At 42.3% G+C, this 17,962-nt stretch overlaps 1 protein-coding gene across 1 annotated transcript in view; it reads right to left on the bottom strand.

The window, feature by feature from the left end:
• Positions 1-9,065, bottom strand: part of LOC308052734 (alpha-2-macroglobulin-like) — a gene marked incomplete at both ends in the record, with an annotated part of 38,890 nt that extends 29,825 nt beyond the window's left edge. The window contains 6 exon segments of the mRNA XM_080363332.1: positions 1,194-1,214; positions 1,924-1,976; positions 2,515-2,671; positions 3,532-3,715; positions 8,808-8,981; positions 8,983-9,065. Of these exon segments, the coding sequence (XP_080219458.1) occupies positions 1,194-1,214; positions 1,924-1,976; positions 2,515-2,671; positions 3,532-3,715; positions 8,808-8,981; positions 8,983-9,065 (672 nt within the window).
• Between the last annotated feature and the right edge of the window lie 8,897 nt (positions 9,066-17,962).

Here is a 17,962-nt window from a genome sequence, read left to right as displayed (position 1 = left end):
AAAAAGGTTATGAAATTATTCAGCTGGTTAGACAAAGACAGATGGGATTTCTCGAGGTAGTGGATAGAATTTATTTCTTCTTGCTCCTTTAATGAAATTTCTGAAATTGGTCAAATATCACCTAATTGAAAGGCAAAGGAACTGTTCCACAACCTCGTGGGAGAGCCTCAACAGAAGGTAGTTCTGAAATGCCCTTCTTCACCTGCGGTCCCACAACACAACCTCTCTTACTGTTCTTTCTCCAAATATTCACATATGACCAGTGGCCCACCAGTTCTGCAGCTCTGTTCTGGAAGTTTGCTGATGGGGAGAATGAAAGCACTCTGACAGGAGGGTGGAAAAGAGGAGCATAGCCTGGTTTTGGCCCATCTTCTGCCTCCCCTGTTGTGAAAATAGCCCCAGATCTAGAGAGACATGGTGCAGAATGCTGACAGCAATCCCAAGCAGCAAGGAGCAATGACAGGACTGACTACACAAGACCCATAAACACACAAACCAAAGTAAGATTTGTGCATACTAATTTCAGCACTGTTTGTGCTGTTATCATGGCTTCAGGGTACATCGCTGAGTCCTTCCCATCAGTTTTCCACTAGAAGATGTCCCAGATAATAATTGTAAATTCTAGTTTCTCAGCTGACAATGTGAGCACTTGAATCATTAACAGAAACGTCCTTCCTATTAACTTTTGTCTGTCACTGAAGCTCAACTGTTAAAAAACAACAACAACAACAACAACAACCAAAACAAAAACAAAAACAAAACAAACAAAAGCAGACAAAAAGGGCATGCTTGGGAAGATAGGGGACCTCTACTTACGTGATTTTATTTCTTTTATTTTTCTAGTTTGTTTAACACAGCTCTGTGGTGTCAACCATATTTGGCAGACACAAAATCTTAGTTCTGCTTGGCAAGAGGAATAAGCCATTCTGATATGACCACTAGGCAAGATTTCTGTTCACAGCATGGCTTGCACTGATTAACTGCTCTGTTCCTACAGCACATTCCCTAATGAAAGAACCACTGTTGGAACTTATTTGATGCCCAACTACTCAGCCTTCCTTTACACAAAGGAAAAAGGTCATGTGCCCATATTTTTTCCCTTGCACCTCAGCCTGACTACACCACTGCTGGAGACTACTACCTCTGTGCCTGCACATTCTGCTGAGATAATAGGCATATATTTATCCACTCACCTGAACATACACAAATGGAAACTGTGGAGAAAGAACAAAGGAAAATCAGCATTAGAAATATTAGTTACATATGAATGGAAGTATTTCCCAGATTTGGACTGAAGGGCAGAAGAATAACCTTCTAAGAAGTCCTTTGGGTTCTTCCTTTTGTGTATGTGCTCTATTTCCATAGTTCTCGATGGTTAAGGGAATCTCTTCTATAATATTTTAGAGCCCCAGCTTCTTTATCTTACCACAGTATGAAAATGTGATGAAGTGAGAGTTTTTAAAGAACTTATCTGCATGAGGAGATGATTGCCAAATAAACTAAAAGATGGAGTTATACCCCTGACCTGTTCTTTAAAACCAAGACCTTGTCATACTGCTTTCTCTGCCTCTAAGCATGTGGTTGCATTCACTGCAGAAACAACTGCACATCTGTCACTTCCAATGGAAACTTGTCCCAGTAATTTATTCAGTGAGGAGATCCCTGCCTACATGTGTAGCCACATACATCCTTTGCAGATCTGGTTTTAAACACCTATATCCCTATGAAAAAGGACATATGTTTCTCAGTCAACAGAGGCAGGTGGAATCTGTCCCAGGACAGGATATGGAATGGGTCAAGGATGGTGTGAGTAACAAAGTATCATATGCCGTAAAGGCTGTTTTCAGTGGTTCTAGGTGATGACAGTAATGGTGTTAATTGGGAATTAACCTCCTGGTTAACAACAAGGAATTATGGATCTACCTTCTCATTCAGCGGGTAGAAGTCTTTGTCCAGAGAGACGATCCGAAACAGAACTGAAGAGTGTAATGGAAAAGAAGGAAATTCTACTGTTAAATTCGTCGCCATTACCAGAAAATGTCAGTTTCAGTAATTTATGACTCAGATTCATTCCATGTATCAACAGGCTTTGAATAGAGATCTCTAAGTTATGGAAGCAATTACTTCAGGCTCTTTCTCTTGCAGATGGTGAGAGGTAGATACATTTAGAAGGATAATCAGATCTTGGCTGAACTGAATTGTCCCTTGAGAGTGCCTGTCCTGCTTTGTTGATTCAGGTGCAGCCAAGGGAAACTATGCTTTGAAGTCATCTCAGATTCATGCCTCTAGCTGGGTCAAATGAATCTGAGCCTATGCCTACATCTGGCTGAGATGCTGTGGCTGAAGGATGGAGAATAGGAATGATGAAAGTACCACATGTCCTAGATTTCAGCTGACTGAAATAAGATTTACTGAGTACTTTAACTCCCACCATGAAGAAGTCTGGGTCCTCCGGGGAATGAATCCTGAAAGAGTTTCTGCTGTCAGAGTCAACACCAACCCAATTCCCTGTACCTGTCTGTCCAGGCTTGTAGATGGGTTTATCTGTCTGGATGAAGACCAGGCTCTCAGAATTCTTGACTAGCACTGACTTGCGGCTTCTGAACCTCAGTGTTGCCCCCTTCACCACCACAGTGAGAAATGCCACTGATGTGCTATTGGATTTTGGAAGCTAAGGAAAATGAAGATGAAAACTGCTTTAGTAATTCACCCCATTGCATTAAGTCTTTGAAGAACTGAGTATTAGCCAGGTCCAAATGTTCCCTAAAGCAATACCAAAAACTTAGTGCTGGAAGCAAGAGAAAAACATGATTTGTCTCCTCTGTCTCAAGAAAACATCGTGTTTTTTTTTCCTTCAGGAACTGTTGAAATAAGAGATCTTCTCCATTTCCTTTAGTTTTCTACACGCTTCTTTTTCTCTTTCCAATACTGGAAGCCTTTTCCCTCCCTTAATTTGTAGTTCTTTAAATTTTCATTTATATACTTTCCTTAGAGAAATATTGAATCTGGTCTTGTTCCATCATATGATTTATTAAAATTGAAATTAACCCAGATTAATTATTTAGAGGGTGGGATCAGTTGCTTACATTATTCACCAACCAGCCTTCTACAGGAAACAATCATGAGTAAGCTCCAAAAGGAGACAAATGACCTAATGGACTTCACTGTCTTTAACAATTCTCCAGCTTCTATAGTTCTCATTCCACTTCACTGTTCTACCTCTGAAGCTTACACAGATCAAACAAACATGGGGTATGTCCTGTCCATCAAAGTTATAGGATGAAAGATCCCAAAAAGAGTTCTCTAAGCCATACATGCATAGAAATACGTGGGACACAAAATTTGATAATTGTATAAAATTATTCTTAATAAGGTTACCACAGTCAGTTGTCCACATCAAATTCATTTTTTGTTTGGCTTAGCTTCGAAGTCTCTAACTGCAACGTCTTATTTCTCATTTCTTGACTGTTTAGATCTGATATGCCACATCAATAAACACAAGGGATCATCCCACAAGGGTGAGATACTCACAGAGAAAGGGATGCAGGTGAACACGTCCTTCTCTGACGCCACATCATCAATCAAGCTCCTGTTTTCCCCTTGATACTCCAGTGTGGCACTCAGTGTCACAGACTCATTCAGGTGGGTCAGCTGAACACAGACCTTCTCAGAAGAATCTGTGTGTATCAGAAAGGGCAGTAGCACCATATACTGCCTAGGAATAGAAGGAAGCAAGAATCAGAAGGATCAGAAATGTGAAACAGTTTTAAGGAAACTACTAATTGAAAGGAAATCAAAGAATCAGCATGCCTAATCCATTACTGTCCCTGTGAATTGCAGTGCATATACACATGAGCATTCATTTTAATTTGGGTTTTTACATATTAAGCTGACTAACTAGCCTAAACACAGGAAAATGCTTGCAGTGGAAGAAACAATTTCTATGCTAATATAGAGTCCTTTACAAAGGATTTTTTGTTCAGCTTCACAACAGGGAGTAAGGATGGTGTGAAAGGTTCAAGGCTGTCAACTGATTTTTTAATATCCCCACAATCTCTTATTCAGATTCAAAGGCATTAGCTAAAAAGGGTTGAAAATTCAGCAGTTTTAGGGTCGAAAAAACTATCCACTTGTCTGGTTTCTCCTGTTGCCTATCCAGGTTGCCAAATCCTTTTCATGCTGAGAAAAAATGTGAGCTCTTTCAGTTTGGGACCTTTATAAGATGAGCGCACAAAGGATTTCAGAGAGCAGTGTTTTCTTGCAACACAAGTATACTTGCATCTTTAAAGAGCTTTTGACAAAGGTTCCTCACAAAAGAACCTTAAAGTAAGCTGTCATTCAATGAAAGGGACCATTTTACTAATAAATCAAATTATTAAGTATGAGCTGGATTAATTAGTTAAAAGTTAGGACACAAAGTGTAGGAACCAGTGAAAATCTCCATCTGTGTTGGAACCCCTGTTGTTCAGTACACTTCTGAACGATCTGGGAAGTACCATTTTCTGATAACTGTCCAGAATAACAGAATATCTAAAACTGACTTATATATTCTATGAGTCTATTTGTAGAAAACTTTTGTCATATGGTAGGACTGTGTAGCAAAAATGGCAAATGAACTGTTCACAAAGAGAAAATAATCAATAGAGGAAGAAAAAAATTACCCCAACAGTATATATGCTGTCGTGTATATGCTGTATCACTAAGTGGGCTATTACCACTCAGACATAAGTGCTGTTGATCACTCTTGGAAAGTTCTCATTCAATGATAAGTAACAAATGGACTGTAGGGAAGTGTTCAGAAGGGAACAGAGGACAAATCAGAACACATAGTTTTGCCATTGTATAATTGCAAGATACTTCCACATCTCACAGATGGCATGCATTTAAAACATGGATTTAGCAGAAAAGATTCAGTGAAAGACAGCAGAGATTATCTGAAATGTGGAATGATTTCCATAGGAGGAGACACTACATAGATTAAGACTCTTCAGCTTGGAAAAAGGCATGACAGAAAGCTATAAAGTCACAATGTGCACACAAGAAAGTATGGTTTGTTCATCACCTGTGACAAAATTTGTAGTAAAGAACGCCAAGGGAAAATATTAAGCATCTGTCTTAAAAATAGAAGGGAGCAGAAACTTTTTCACTAATGCACAAAATTACATAATTACCTGAGGGAATGGCAAGAGGATGTGCCAGGGGAGGTTCAGGTTGGATATTAGGAAGAGGTTCTTCACCAGAGGGTGGTGGAGCACTGGAACAGGCTCCCCAGAGAGGTAGTCATGGCCGGAAGAATTAAAAAAGCATTTGGACAATGCCCGCAGACACATGGTGTAAATTTTGGGGTTGTCCGATTCAGGGACAGGAGTTGGACTTGATGATCCTTGTGGTCCCTTCAAACTCAGGCCATTCTATGATTCTATGGTTCTGTCACTCCCACCTGCTAGTAATTTTCCAAGGCATACTGTGTCTGCCCTATGGCATCAGCTACATAAAATTTGGTTGAGGCTCATAAGGGCAAGAAGATAGCTACTTTTTATATGAAGGTCATTAAAATGTCCTGGGTAAATTCATTGCCCAGGAATGACTAGAAAACAGCAGCCCAGGCGAATCTCTGCCACAGTAAGACCTTGAACCACTGATAGAAGCTCCATAAGTCTACAGCAGAGAGGAAACTCATTTCCAAAGTACTTGCCTTGCTCCTTTACTCTGTCCATCAGCACCCATGACTGATCACCAACGCAGGCAAAATACAGAGCCAATGTAGTCCTCTGGTCTTATGCTGGATCATTTTTATGGGCCTAGTATTCCTTTTTCCATGTGCACATTCAAGCTATCCAGATGCAAGCAACAGGAGGTTCTGGTGACAATTCAAGCTGCAGGGCATATTAATCCTTGTATGCATGGGATGAAACCTGTGTTCAGGACTGCTCATGCCACTTCTCCATGGGCTCTTCACTGGGGAAGGCTAATGTGCACCTTGCCAGTTGGTGCCAGCCCTGGGGAAAGAGATAGCTGGGCCCATCCAGAGTTATGTGATTGTCTGGGCTCTAAACTTTTGGGAAGCCCTAAAGTTCCTGTAGAGACAGTGGGACCCAGGCAGTACCTCCATTTCCCTCACCACCAGGCAACAGGATAAAGCATGGTAAGAAGGCAGCCAGCAGCTCTGGTTAGTCCATGCTGCTGCAGAAGCAGGGAAAGGAAGGAGCTCCAGCCACCCAGGGAGTGACTTACAGGTTGTGCCTATCTGCTTGTTCCAGTGCTCCCCTTCCTTCACAGCCTTCTGACCACAGCTTCACCCTCATCTCATTTCCCCTGCACACTGTCAGTGGCACTGGCAACCTGACTATAACATCCAGTGTACCAAAAGGACAGCATGACCTAGTTCATGGGGAATTTGGCCTCATTCCTCTTCCTGTTCACTGATCTGCTGAAATTTTGGCCAACACACGAAATTTTGGCCCTCCTTACAGCAGGGTCCATTCCTTTGAAACAGAGATATGAAATACGTTGTTTGTAGACCTCCCTTTAGCTGTTTTGGGATGTGTTGGTGAAAAGAGCTAGATGTATTAAAGTACGATGAGAGCTTTAAATAACTTGGATCTCAAGTCCATGTATAGACATTCCAGGACAAAAAACATCTGGGCTGCCAAAAGAGATCTCAGCAGTCTCCCTGCTTGCAATGAACTATTCTGACAACAGAGGCATAGCTGTCAGAAGCAGGCATCAAAAAGGAATAGGAGAATCTCGAGAAAGAGCTTGAGGCAAAAATTATGAGTTTATATACAGAAGGTAATACTCTAGCTTAAGATGGCCTAATGTCTGCCTATTAACTCTGCCCATCAGCTCCATCAGTCCAAATCCACACCTGAAAATTCAACTGCCACCATGACTTTGCATTTCTTACCGTTTGCAGTGTATACCCATGCAGGTCTACTATGTTGTAAACCAGCTTGCATGTACAACCACATACCAGAATAGGAGAACAATACTTCCTATGGAATTTTTCCAGAACAGACCCAAAGCAAGAAAAGAAACAAAACAAAACAAAACCAAACCAACTTGCTGTCAGTATCTTGCAGAATCGTAGAAGTTTTGGTTGCAAGGGACCTCTGGATGTCTCAAGCCAAACTTTTCTTCTCAAACAGGACTTTTGCGAAGGTCTGCATTAGATGGAGTTCCCACAATCTCTCTGGGCCACCTCTTTCCAGTGCTGCACTAACTTGGTGAATAAGACTTTTTCTAATATATATTCTGAACCTGCATTGTGTCTGCTGTGCAGCTGGCCACATCTGAAACAGGAATAGCAGCAACTGCTGCTGCTCGAAGAAGCAATCTCCCTACTTGAGCAGGACACAGTAAGCAAGTCTTGGTTGGAAGCTTTATTCTGTCTTCAGTTCAAGGGCAGGTTCCCTTCTGTGTTGTACATAGCATCTGATCTACCCTGCAGCACTTAAAAAAACTGCTACCCTCATACTACCTGCCCAGACTCCACTGCCTCCCTGCTGGGCTCCCATCTTCATTCTGTGGATCCCACCTACACCCCTCTCTCCTCCACCTCTCTCAGCTCTTCCTCCTTCTCCCCTCCCAAAATGGTGCTCAAGTCAGAGACAAAGAGCAGCATGTTGCTCACGGTAGGAGAGGTCTGAACAGTACTCCTTCATGCTCTTTCACTCTGATATTGGGTGGGATGAATTAAGATTTCTTAATTACTTAATTGCATCAGATTACTGTAGGCAGACCAGAGATCTCTGCCTGACCTCAAAGCAGACTTGGCTGGCTGATCCACACCAGAAGAACCCAAACAGCAAATGAATGAAGGGTTGATGGTACAGTGTGAGTCAAAGGTCATTCAGCCTGCGCCAGTCATCACCTCACCCCTGACCACACAGTAAGCTGCAGCAGTAATGCTGTGCCTTCTGCTGCAGCTGCCAGCACTACCATAGTGCTGGTGGGCATGAAATCTCTGTAGCAAGCGTTAGGAGATCTGCACTGGTGAGAACTGCACTTCTGCCAGCACAGCAAGAGGCACAGCATGACAGCAGCCAGGATCTGAAGGAGGCTGCTCCCAACCAGATTAGAGGCTCTGGAGCAACCCTCTGGTAGGCAAGGCTGGGGTGAGACTCCAGTCTGCCCATGCCACCAGCCCAGGCTGCCCCTGTTCTTGGGGCCCTCAGCAGAGGGGGCACTGCAGCCATGATGCTGGTCTGCAGAGCCCTGGGGTGGATGTCACAGGGGAGGGTGCCAGCACCAGGCTTTGTGCTGGAGGAAGAGAATCTAGGTCACAGATCCTCTTTGGGAACAAGTACATTTGATGTTGCCAAGGGAAACAAACTGACTTGAAAGAAATAGGAGAAAGGGGAGCAAAGTGTCTTGAAAGCAACAGGACAATGGGGAGAAATAACTCAGTGATTGAAACAAGGATACTACAGGAAAGGTAAGTACATGGATTCTGGCATCATGCTCACAAAAAAAAACAAGGCACCTGAAGGTTTCTAGAAAGGAATATACTTAGGCAAAGGTGTTGTGATGGTCCATGGCTGGATAAACAGGCAGCTGCGGGGCAAGAGTGTGGGCACTTGCAGAGCTGGAGGGGGCTTGCAGGGCTGGACAACAAGGGGGCTGCAGAGTGAGAGTGGGGACCACCAGTAGAGATGTGCAGGAAGCTCAGGGCTTGGCTAGTAGTGGGACGCAGAGCAGAAGTGGAAGAAATTGGCACAGCTTTTTGAAGAATGACAGAAAGGAAGAAAATTGAAAGTAAAAAGGAGCACTAAGACCTTCCTCCCCCCTCCACATGTGTAGCTTACGGTTCTGTGGTGGGAAATGTGTTTCCAGGAAGGATGAAGAGGAGAAGGAGGAAGATATTTGGTTTGCTGGGCAGCCTGTCCTTCCCCATGGTGCAGAGCAGGTCACGGTGAGTCAAGCAGACACCCAGTCTGGCCCGGTGCTGCTGTTTCCCTGCACCTTGTAATTCCCTTCCACTCTGCTGGGTCAGCCTCTTTATAACTGCTCTCTGCAAACAGCCCAGGGGCTGGAGGAGATAAGGGCTGGGGGCCAGGACCCATCCGGAAATGGGGAGAGGCGGTAAGGAGGAACTGGAACAGAGGGACGGTATTTGGCTAGAGGCTTTCCAAGTGGGGGAAGGGTATTTATTGGATAGTGCTTATATTAGAAATCTTTGAATGATTCAGACCCCGCTTTCTTTAACCCATCAGAAATCCACAGTGTTGGGGAAATGAGCCATCTTCAACACAATGTAATATTCCTTGTGGGCGACAACTAATCACAGCACTCTAATGTGGGATACTGTGATCTTTTGCAGCCAAAAGCCAGGTTTATAGGTATTTTAAGAATAAAAGGAAACCCACAGCCAGAAATATTGTCCATATCATGTTAACAGAATACTGAAGTAGTTTGCTGACACAATAGCTAACAGAGCTACCATGGGTTAGACAATTAACCTGTTAGAAATATAACCCCAAATGAGGTGGGGTACTTATGGAAATGAGTTCTGTTTCCACTGTGAACATGCACAAATATTACACAATGCCATTGGGAGACATCCTTGCTTCCCTAGCACAATGATCATCTCTGTCATTCAGTGTCACCTGGAGTGCTAATGTTCCAGGTGCTGCAGGTTCAGATCCTCCTTCCCTTTGCCAGGGTCAGATCCGTGCTGCTGTGTCACGTTTGTAACAAAAGTCACTCAGAAATAGTGCTGCTCACTTGACTTGGTCTTCTGCAAACCTCTAGTTGTAGCAGCTTATCTAGAAGTTGAATCTACTAAGAAAAAAGTTTGCAAAATACCTTCAAATCACTGAACAGAAATATTCAGTCTAAACTATAAGCACTCCCTGAGAAGCCTGACAAAGTGGGGTGTTTGCACCAGGCCACGGAAATCTGCAAAATTGCAGCTGTGGGGCTGTCAGCATGCCCTCCATTGCCTGTGCAGTAAAAGGTTTCAGTAACACTGTTTATAGAGATTCATGATCCCTTTGAAGATTTCTGTTGTGTATGAATAACCCAGGAGAGAAAATGCTTCATCACGAACCACCTTGAATGTGTTTGTGAAGCCACATTAATGGCAGAGGTTCTCTGTTCTGTGCAAGGGAGCCTATTGGATCACAAGAGCACAGGCAGTCCTATTTGCTCTTTGCTTACAGATTAAGCTTTAAAAAAGACTGAATGTTAAGACCGAATGCTAGCTATACAGCGTGTCTTGGCTCTGATGTAGTAGCCAGAAAACTGCAGGGAATAGCAGTGCAAAAGGCCATGAGAAATGTCTGGGGACAAAAGTAAGTTTAAGAATGGTATTCAAAAATCAGGCATAGTCTCTCATGGAATAAAATTTAATGCCTTTTGTAAAGCACGAAAATCAGGAAAACAGTTGTGAGGCAGCCAGTGTCTGCTGGGGGGAAGTGTTATATAAATGTCACATGGAGAAAGGGTAAACGTATACTCACACAAAACAAAAGATTTAGCAGATTATCAGTTACAGATAGAAATGCTGGTAAAAAAAAAAGTGGTTGTGTAACCACCAAGTAATAAAATCCGTACAGATCGTTCTCCAGAAATACCCCTGTTGTCTGTCCTCTCACTTCTGTCTTTGACTTCTCCAGTAAATAACTCATGCAAGTAGCAGTTTTCAAAGCAATAGTGTCCTGGGCATTTGCTGGAAAATATGACTCATCCCAAGTTACTTGTCATTCAGGCTGCTGTAAACTGGAACCAAAAAGAAATCTGAATGGACACAGGCAAAGTACGCTTTAAGGATGAGCACGTAAAACTAAAATTCATAGATCTACAGGGCCATCAAAACCAGCCATTTGATGGAGATCCTATTCACTATCATCTTCTTCCTTCTGCTAACCAATTTACTATCCACATGGTATAAAATACCTGCATCTCAGAAACCACTTACCAGCTCTGTGACACCCCAAGGCCCACTCTGCTCCAGAAGCACTATCAGGCAGCTGATGCTTCAGCTGGTTCCTCTCTCACAGAGTTCAGAACAAGTGGTCTGAACTTGTACTGAGCTTGAAAGCTTCTGGGTGCTTTTTGGGACTTGTGTGAGACTGTCTACTTCTTCCAACAAGGCTAGCTGGTCTAATAAATGATACAACTGCTGAAAAAGGCATACAACATAGAATCATGGAATCATAGAATACCCTGAGTTGGTAGGAACCCAAAAGGATCATTGAGTCCAACATCTTTGCAACACACAGTGACGGTGTCAGTGAACTGGCAGTCATGATTTTAACCACAGGGAAGAATTTCCTTTTATGGTAATAACTTCATATATGTCTGAGGTCACTGAACACCTGGCAGATCAAGAGAAAACCTGTATGTATCTAATATCTTCAGCAACTAGTCTCCATATTAGGGTGGTACAAAACGTAAGTGAATCATGTACGTAGCACACAGACATCACAAAGAATTTAAATTAGGCCACATCATGGTTGATATAGCCAAAATTTCTACATCTAACTTCTTACAACCCTCCAAGCAGAGTGGATTTCTATTCCAAATGATTGCAATTTATTTTGTTTCATCCTGCTTAAAAATGAATGATGACATATATTTACTCTCATTTTTAAAGATAACACATCCTTTGACTGTTCCATAGAAGATTTTTGAAACTTATTTATTTCCACTGCTGAAATAAAACTACAACGTTATTCTAAAATTTTATTTTGTTCCAAAGAATGCTAGGGAAAATTATCTTAATTCTAGACAATTCTCAGAGAGGTTGCAGTGATATATTGGTAAGTTACATGTGCTGACGCATTGGATTTCCTTTCCAGGTATTATTGCATTGAAGTGGTGCAAGACACCAGGTCAGTAAGAAATGGATGTCATGGGAGCACTTTTACTTCCCTTCTCAGGCTCCTTTCCACCAGCACTTAAAAATATGTTATTTTGAGTTGGACAGACTGACAAAGAAGGTGCAATTAAGAAGTTAATATAGGCCATCATAAATGCCGATAAATTCCAGTCACAGCAAACTTTATTCTGCGAAAGTTCCTATAAGCTACACAGTCTTCACTTTGCCTAGAAAAAATGACAGAAAAATGTGAAGTGTCCTACATCTCCAAGTTTGTGACCACTATATAAAACATATTTCCCAATGAAAAGAAAGTAAGATATTGAGCTGTGCAATTTTAGTTACCTTAACTCAGTTCTGGTATGTTTTCCTTTGACTTTAGTTTCTGTTGTTCCACTTTGTAGAGGACTACCAATTGTCCAATAACAGAGTGGGCTCACCCGTCACTGCAATTGCAGGAAGAAAAGGTGTCTGCGGGTGGGTGTAAATACCCTTCGTACTATCACAATACTATTATGTGCAGAAATCCTTGTCTGCCCTAGCAGTCTTAAGCAATTTTGCAACCACTGTCACCAAAGGTAAATAATCCCAAGGAAAACACTTGCTTCTTCATTATTTTCCCATTCTGCCTCCTCAATGACTGTAGCACAATGCTCAACCGTCGAAGCCAAACCAAAGCAACAAATTGACCTTCAACCTTTGGATTTCAAGAAGTGGCATGTGTTAAAAGAAAAAGCTGAGGAAACAGTTATTGGCAACAGTGGTATCAAACCTAACGTGGTTCATGCACTTTCACATAAGAACCCCCGGTGGAAACCAGGGACTCTAGCAAAGGAATGTCTCTCTTCAGTACCTACATGGTACACAGGGACAGGTGAGAAAACAATCATTGTAAAACCCGAGACTTATATTAACAGCTCCAGTTAACAAAATTGTGTCAAACGTGCAGCTTAAGGATGAAAAAATCCTTCAGGAGAAGAAAGAAAAAAAAAATCAATATTTTTATTTTAAAGGAAATTGAAATAACGATATTAGTTTCCACAGCCTATGTATCTAAAGCAAAGAAACTCGAAGTAATTTATTTCAAATGACAAAAAGCATTACAAGAAGAAGTAATTGTATAAATTAATAGGAGTCACAGCAATACTCGGAGAGATAAAAAGGGTTTATTATTGTGAAGGGGACAAAATATTCCACAGGCAATAGTGAAGAGAAGCTAATCTGTCAGAAAGCCTCAGGCAATATGAACATTATACAAGTTGCAACATGCAGGTAAAGGAAGATATGCAAGGAAATGAAACACCAGAAAAATGCTTCATCAGCTAAACTTCAAATGAAACTGAAAATATCAGAGTAAAGATTATCCACTTCAGTGGCCTCTTGAATATCTTAAACTGAGACAAGGGCCTAGTGGAAGATGAACTGCCTTTCCCAGGCGCAGACAGCTGGGCTGCTCAATATAACTCATATTTCTTTGCTGTCATATGAGCAAATGAGTAGATTCATGCATGGCAAACGCATCAATTAATTACTTTCATTTTAACGCACTTTGTAGAATAAATTGCAAGCCAAATCGGTAGCTGAGGTTTATAAGTAGTCCTGTGACTACATTTTGTGTGATGTAAAGCTAGTCCATTTGTAGGGTCAGCCCTATACAAAGTAGAATTTATTGACCTTTCCCAGCTATATAACAAACAACACCTCTATTTATAAATTTTGTCTTTCCTGAAAAAAATCTATACTCTATGCTGCAAAAATGGCAGCAAGAGAAATCTGCAGTGTGTTTGTCTGACACTTATAGTGCACAGCACACACAAACTAGGATCAGTTTTTGAAATCCCACTATTAAATCCATTAAAGGCAGTTAGTGAATAATGTCTAATAATTTTAAAGCATAAAACCAAGAAACTAGCTGTTTGCATGTTCACATATATTTTTTTATATTAAGGAGAAATGAAGATAATCCCTGATATAGTAAAGAATGAAAAGTTATTTTCATTTATACATTTGTAATTCCCAGACTATTGCCAAGGAAGGAGGGAGAAGAAGTATAAGCATTTACAAATGTGTCTGCAAACAGCACTTGGGACAATTAACTATACTCTCTTTGAGTCATACGACTCATCTTTTCAGATATAACTTTTTACCATATAAAAAGATGTACTAAATGCATGTAGACTTTCTGTTTATCCTTAGCTTAACTGTAGTGTTATTGTGTGGGCTACCTCTCTCCTAATATGAGGTACAGGCATCTCATGAAGGACCTTCTGCTGGCCCTGAGGTTGATGTTCAAGGCAAGTGGGATGAAGTTGGAGCCAGGCTCTTCTCAGAGGTGCACAGTGGCAGGAGCAGAGGCAATGGACGAAGCTGCATACAGAGAAAGGCTGAGCAGATGGAAGGAAAAGATGTTTCTTTCAAGGGTGACACAAAAACAGAACAAGTGCCCAGAGGTGCCATGGGACAGCCATTCCCAGAGACCATGCAAATTTCATGACACAAGGCCATGAGTAAGAGTTCCAGTAGAGAAACAGAATGTACTTACATGGCATAGGCATTTCAAAGATTTTTCCCATTTAGATTTGATATTCATTCAGCTATAGAAAATGAAACCCCAGATCACTGCTCTTTTCTGAATGACCATGCTAGAAGGCAGCAGAGGACTGTGGCAGTGCAGCTTGCCGGATGGACCATGCTGTACTTGCCTGGTACAACACCTGCTTGCTGTGGTGCCTGTACAGAGCCTACTGGACGAACTGAAGTGGAAGAGAAGGGCTTTATGTTTAGCTTAGTTACTGACTTGCTGGGTAACACTGAGCAAGTCCAGGCCTCCCTGTATGCCACAGCTAAGCCAAATGTCATTTGGTGCTCCAGACACGCGTCTTTTCCCACTGCAGAGAGGAGCTGGGATTCCACTGGTAAGTGTTTGTCCAGATTTTTGAGATGGAGGATGCTACAGAAAAGCAAGACTAGAAGTCCTAATGGAGTACAAGGCAAGGAAATCAGATATTTGCATGTTTAACCCTGTCCCCTGCACCTCTGCTTTGTTCTGTTGCACCTTGTTAGGCAAGGCAGAGCTGGTCATGCTTGACCCTTTGAGTCAGGGAAAGGGGCATGAGCCGTGATGCTGTAACACAGCTGGAGAACATCCCATTTATTAGGACCCTTTTGTCCATCTAGAAAGTCTGCCCTGGCTGCATTACACCACTGTACTTCCCTCCTGTTTTGCGGTACCCTGCACTGGACACAAGTGGTTAGAAGGGAACAGGACAAGATATCACCTAAGCAGTGAGGGGCTGTGAGGAGAGAGCCAGCTGTGCATCCCACACTCAGTGCACAGGGCTTCCCAGAGCTTTACCACAGCACAGAACTCGGATAACCAAGTAAGTGTGGACGCACCTTGCCTTGAGAGGAGGGACTGCAAGGGGAACCAGCGTGGGTTAGAGCTAGTCACTTCCAGTAACGTGAAGTAGAAAACACATGGCATGGTTATGCAGCTGCCTCCAGTAATAACTCAGCCTTCACCTCCCTGTGGGTACTGAGCCAAAGAGCGGGAGGCTGAAAAATATGTGCCAGGTTTGCACTTTAGTAGCATGCATGAAGAGCCCTGTCCATACAAAGCAGTGATTTTTATTCCCTCAGTGCTGCCTGCCTCGTTCATATTTACCCTCCTTTTTTGCTCAAATAAGATTTAAGTCTCCCAGCTGCCAGGTTATATGCGCAGTGTCACAACATGGGGTCCAGAGGACCTGCTAAAATTATGATCTAAGGGAGGTCCTGGTTTTCCCAGCAGGAAAATGGATGTGGCAGGAAGGGGGCTTGGGGGAATCCAGGGCAGGATCGAAAGGCATATCAGGAGATCAGTTTGTTGAGGTTGCCAAAGGATTAGAAAGGGGAAGAGTGAGAAGTTTCCTTGAAGGCTTGTAGGTCCTGTATTCAATCTAATGTCTTGCTTTTAGGCCTTTTTGGCCCTCGAAGGGTGAGCCTGTAGGAGGTTGAGCAGAAAGAAGCTGCCTTTTGGTGTAGAGCTACAGAACTAGATGCCATAATGTTGCTTCTCCATTTGAAAAATTTTTTAGAAAACTTTTCATTGTGACTCCGAATAAAAAAATCAAAATGCACATGACTGGTGTTCCTCGGGAAGCCCTTCTCTGATGACACATATTTCACAGCCAGTGGTGCCAGAGAGGTGACCATGTTTCTGTGTCACCTGTCTGATGAATCAGGTGGTGAGGGTCATTTGACTGCAGACATAGCCCTACCTCTCCAATTGCCCACCAGCTAGGTGACAAGTGAACTCAACAAAGGAACAACCAGAGAGCACAGCTGAGTTGTTTCCTCAGAGCATTTTGACACATCATCATTTCTTGATTGAAGATTCCTATGCCACATTTCTCATCTTCTCTGATCAGTGAATTGGTTGGTCAACACTAACATTCATATTGAACACTTCATATTTAATAGAGGGAGAGTGGTGAGAAGATGTGAACATCAACAAGGAGGTAAAAAGATCTGGAAGTCATACAGCTCTACCATTGCTTAATAGTTTGGCATTCTTACCTGTGACAATGCAGGGATCACAGAGTATTTGAGCCAGAAGATGGAGCAACCAAGTTCCCTGGATCAAGGACTCCTTTGTCTAACAAGAGTGCTGGGTAAGCAACTGAGAGACCTAAACAAAAGAATGCTGCTATGCTGGAGCTTATTTTTTGAGGATATCTATTTGTTTTTTCTCTAGATTTTACAACCTACTGACCACATTGTGGATGAGACTCATCACCTACAGTAAGAAGAGCTTGTGTTCAGTTTCCAGAGCAAGTGTGGTTGTTATAAGTCGTCTTCTTTTTCAACTAGGCTGTGACATAAGCCTTTAACAGATCCTTCAGTGTGAACTCCACAGGAGCAGCAAAGCAACCCCCATGACACAAATAAACTCTACAGAGAAGGCTTTAATACAAAGGGAAGTAAGCTTGACAGAACATTTTAGTCAAAGACATTCTCTCTTTGTTATCCCTTTGTTATTTATAAGTACCTGCATTTCAGAATAGCTTTTACTGTGCTTTTTAAAGCACATAATGTGAGACCCAGAAGCTGCAGAGCGGGCATAAGGGCACTGGCAGACACCCATAGCGAAGTTCTGAATTTCTTGTTTCTGATAGCGTTGCTGACACTATGCGCTAGGACCTGCACAACAGTTTTAGTGGGTGCTTATATCTCTCTCTGTTGTCTGGCAGCTGTTTTAAACTTAGGTATTCAATACTGAGCACAGTAAATCAGTGTCTGTGCCTTAGAAGAGGGAACAGTGTGGTAGCTCAGAGCACCTCTTGGGCCAGTGAGCCTGATACTCTCGCACTCAGGAAAGAGATTTGCTTATCCTGTACGTCTTGCCAAAATGAAATCAGTTCTGACCTTCTGAGACCTAGAACACTCAGCAAGTCTCTGGATTGAATGATATGATTATTCGATTGCAGAGGAAGAAATGACATTCAGTCTACTGGGCATCCCTGTCTTGCTTAGTCAATAATTAATAAACTTGCTTCAGCTTCAGGTGTATGCCATGAAGCATATAGCTGAAACAAGACACCCAGGTTCCAGAAATCTGGGAGTCATTGAAATGCATTTTAAGGAGTATTGCTGTTCTCTGTGGGAATGGGAGCCAGAGAGAACATGGTCTACATGTAAAAATGAGTATAAGCCTGTGATATTTATTGGATTGGACTGCAACTGGCAGTTAGCTGTTTGAGTCACAGGATAAATTCAGGTCATAAATATTACATTTTGAGCATACAGAGGAAGAGTCTGCACTGGGACATATGCTTCTAATGTTTTAATAGTTCAGGTTTGGCCTAAGAGGAAAAGAAGGCTCCAAAAGAATGATAAAAATGCAGGATATTTTTTTTCCCCCAGGACCTTGTTTCTTCCCAGAAAATGATGTTTGGCTGAACAGAATAACATTTGGCCAGACCTGAGGGGATTTTTATGAGTTCCATGTGGGATCCTGAAGCCTTGGCTTAACTGGCCTCACATGCCCCAGAAAGATGCACATCCTGTATCCACATCCTCTCAGCCTGCTCTCCTCTTCAGCCTTGTTGCTGTAAATACTGATTTCTCTTGCTTTAATCCAGTCTGATGCTTGTGTAA

Source organism: Nesoenas mayeri (assembly GCF_963082525.1).
Source record: "Nesoenas mayeri genome assembly, chromosome: 1".
Classification (NCBI taxonomy): domain Eukaryota; kingdom Metazoa; phylum Chordata; class Aves; order Columbiformes; family Columbidae; genus Nesoenas; species Nesoenas mayeri.
The sequence above is the reverse complement of the archived record's forward strand: the minus strand, read 5'-3'. Positions and strand labels throughout refer to the sequence as shown.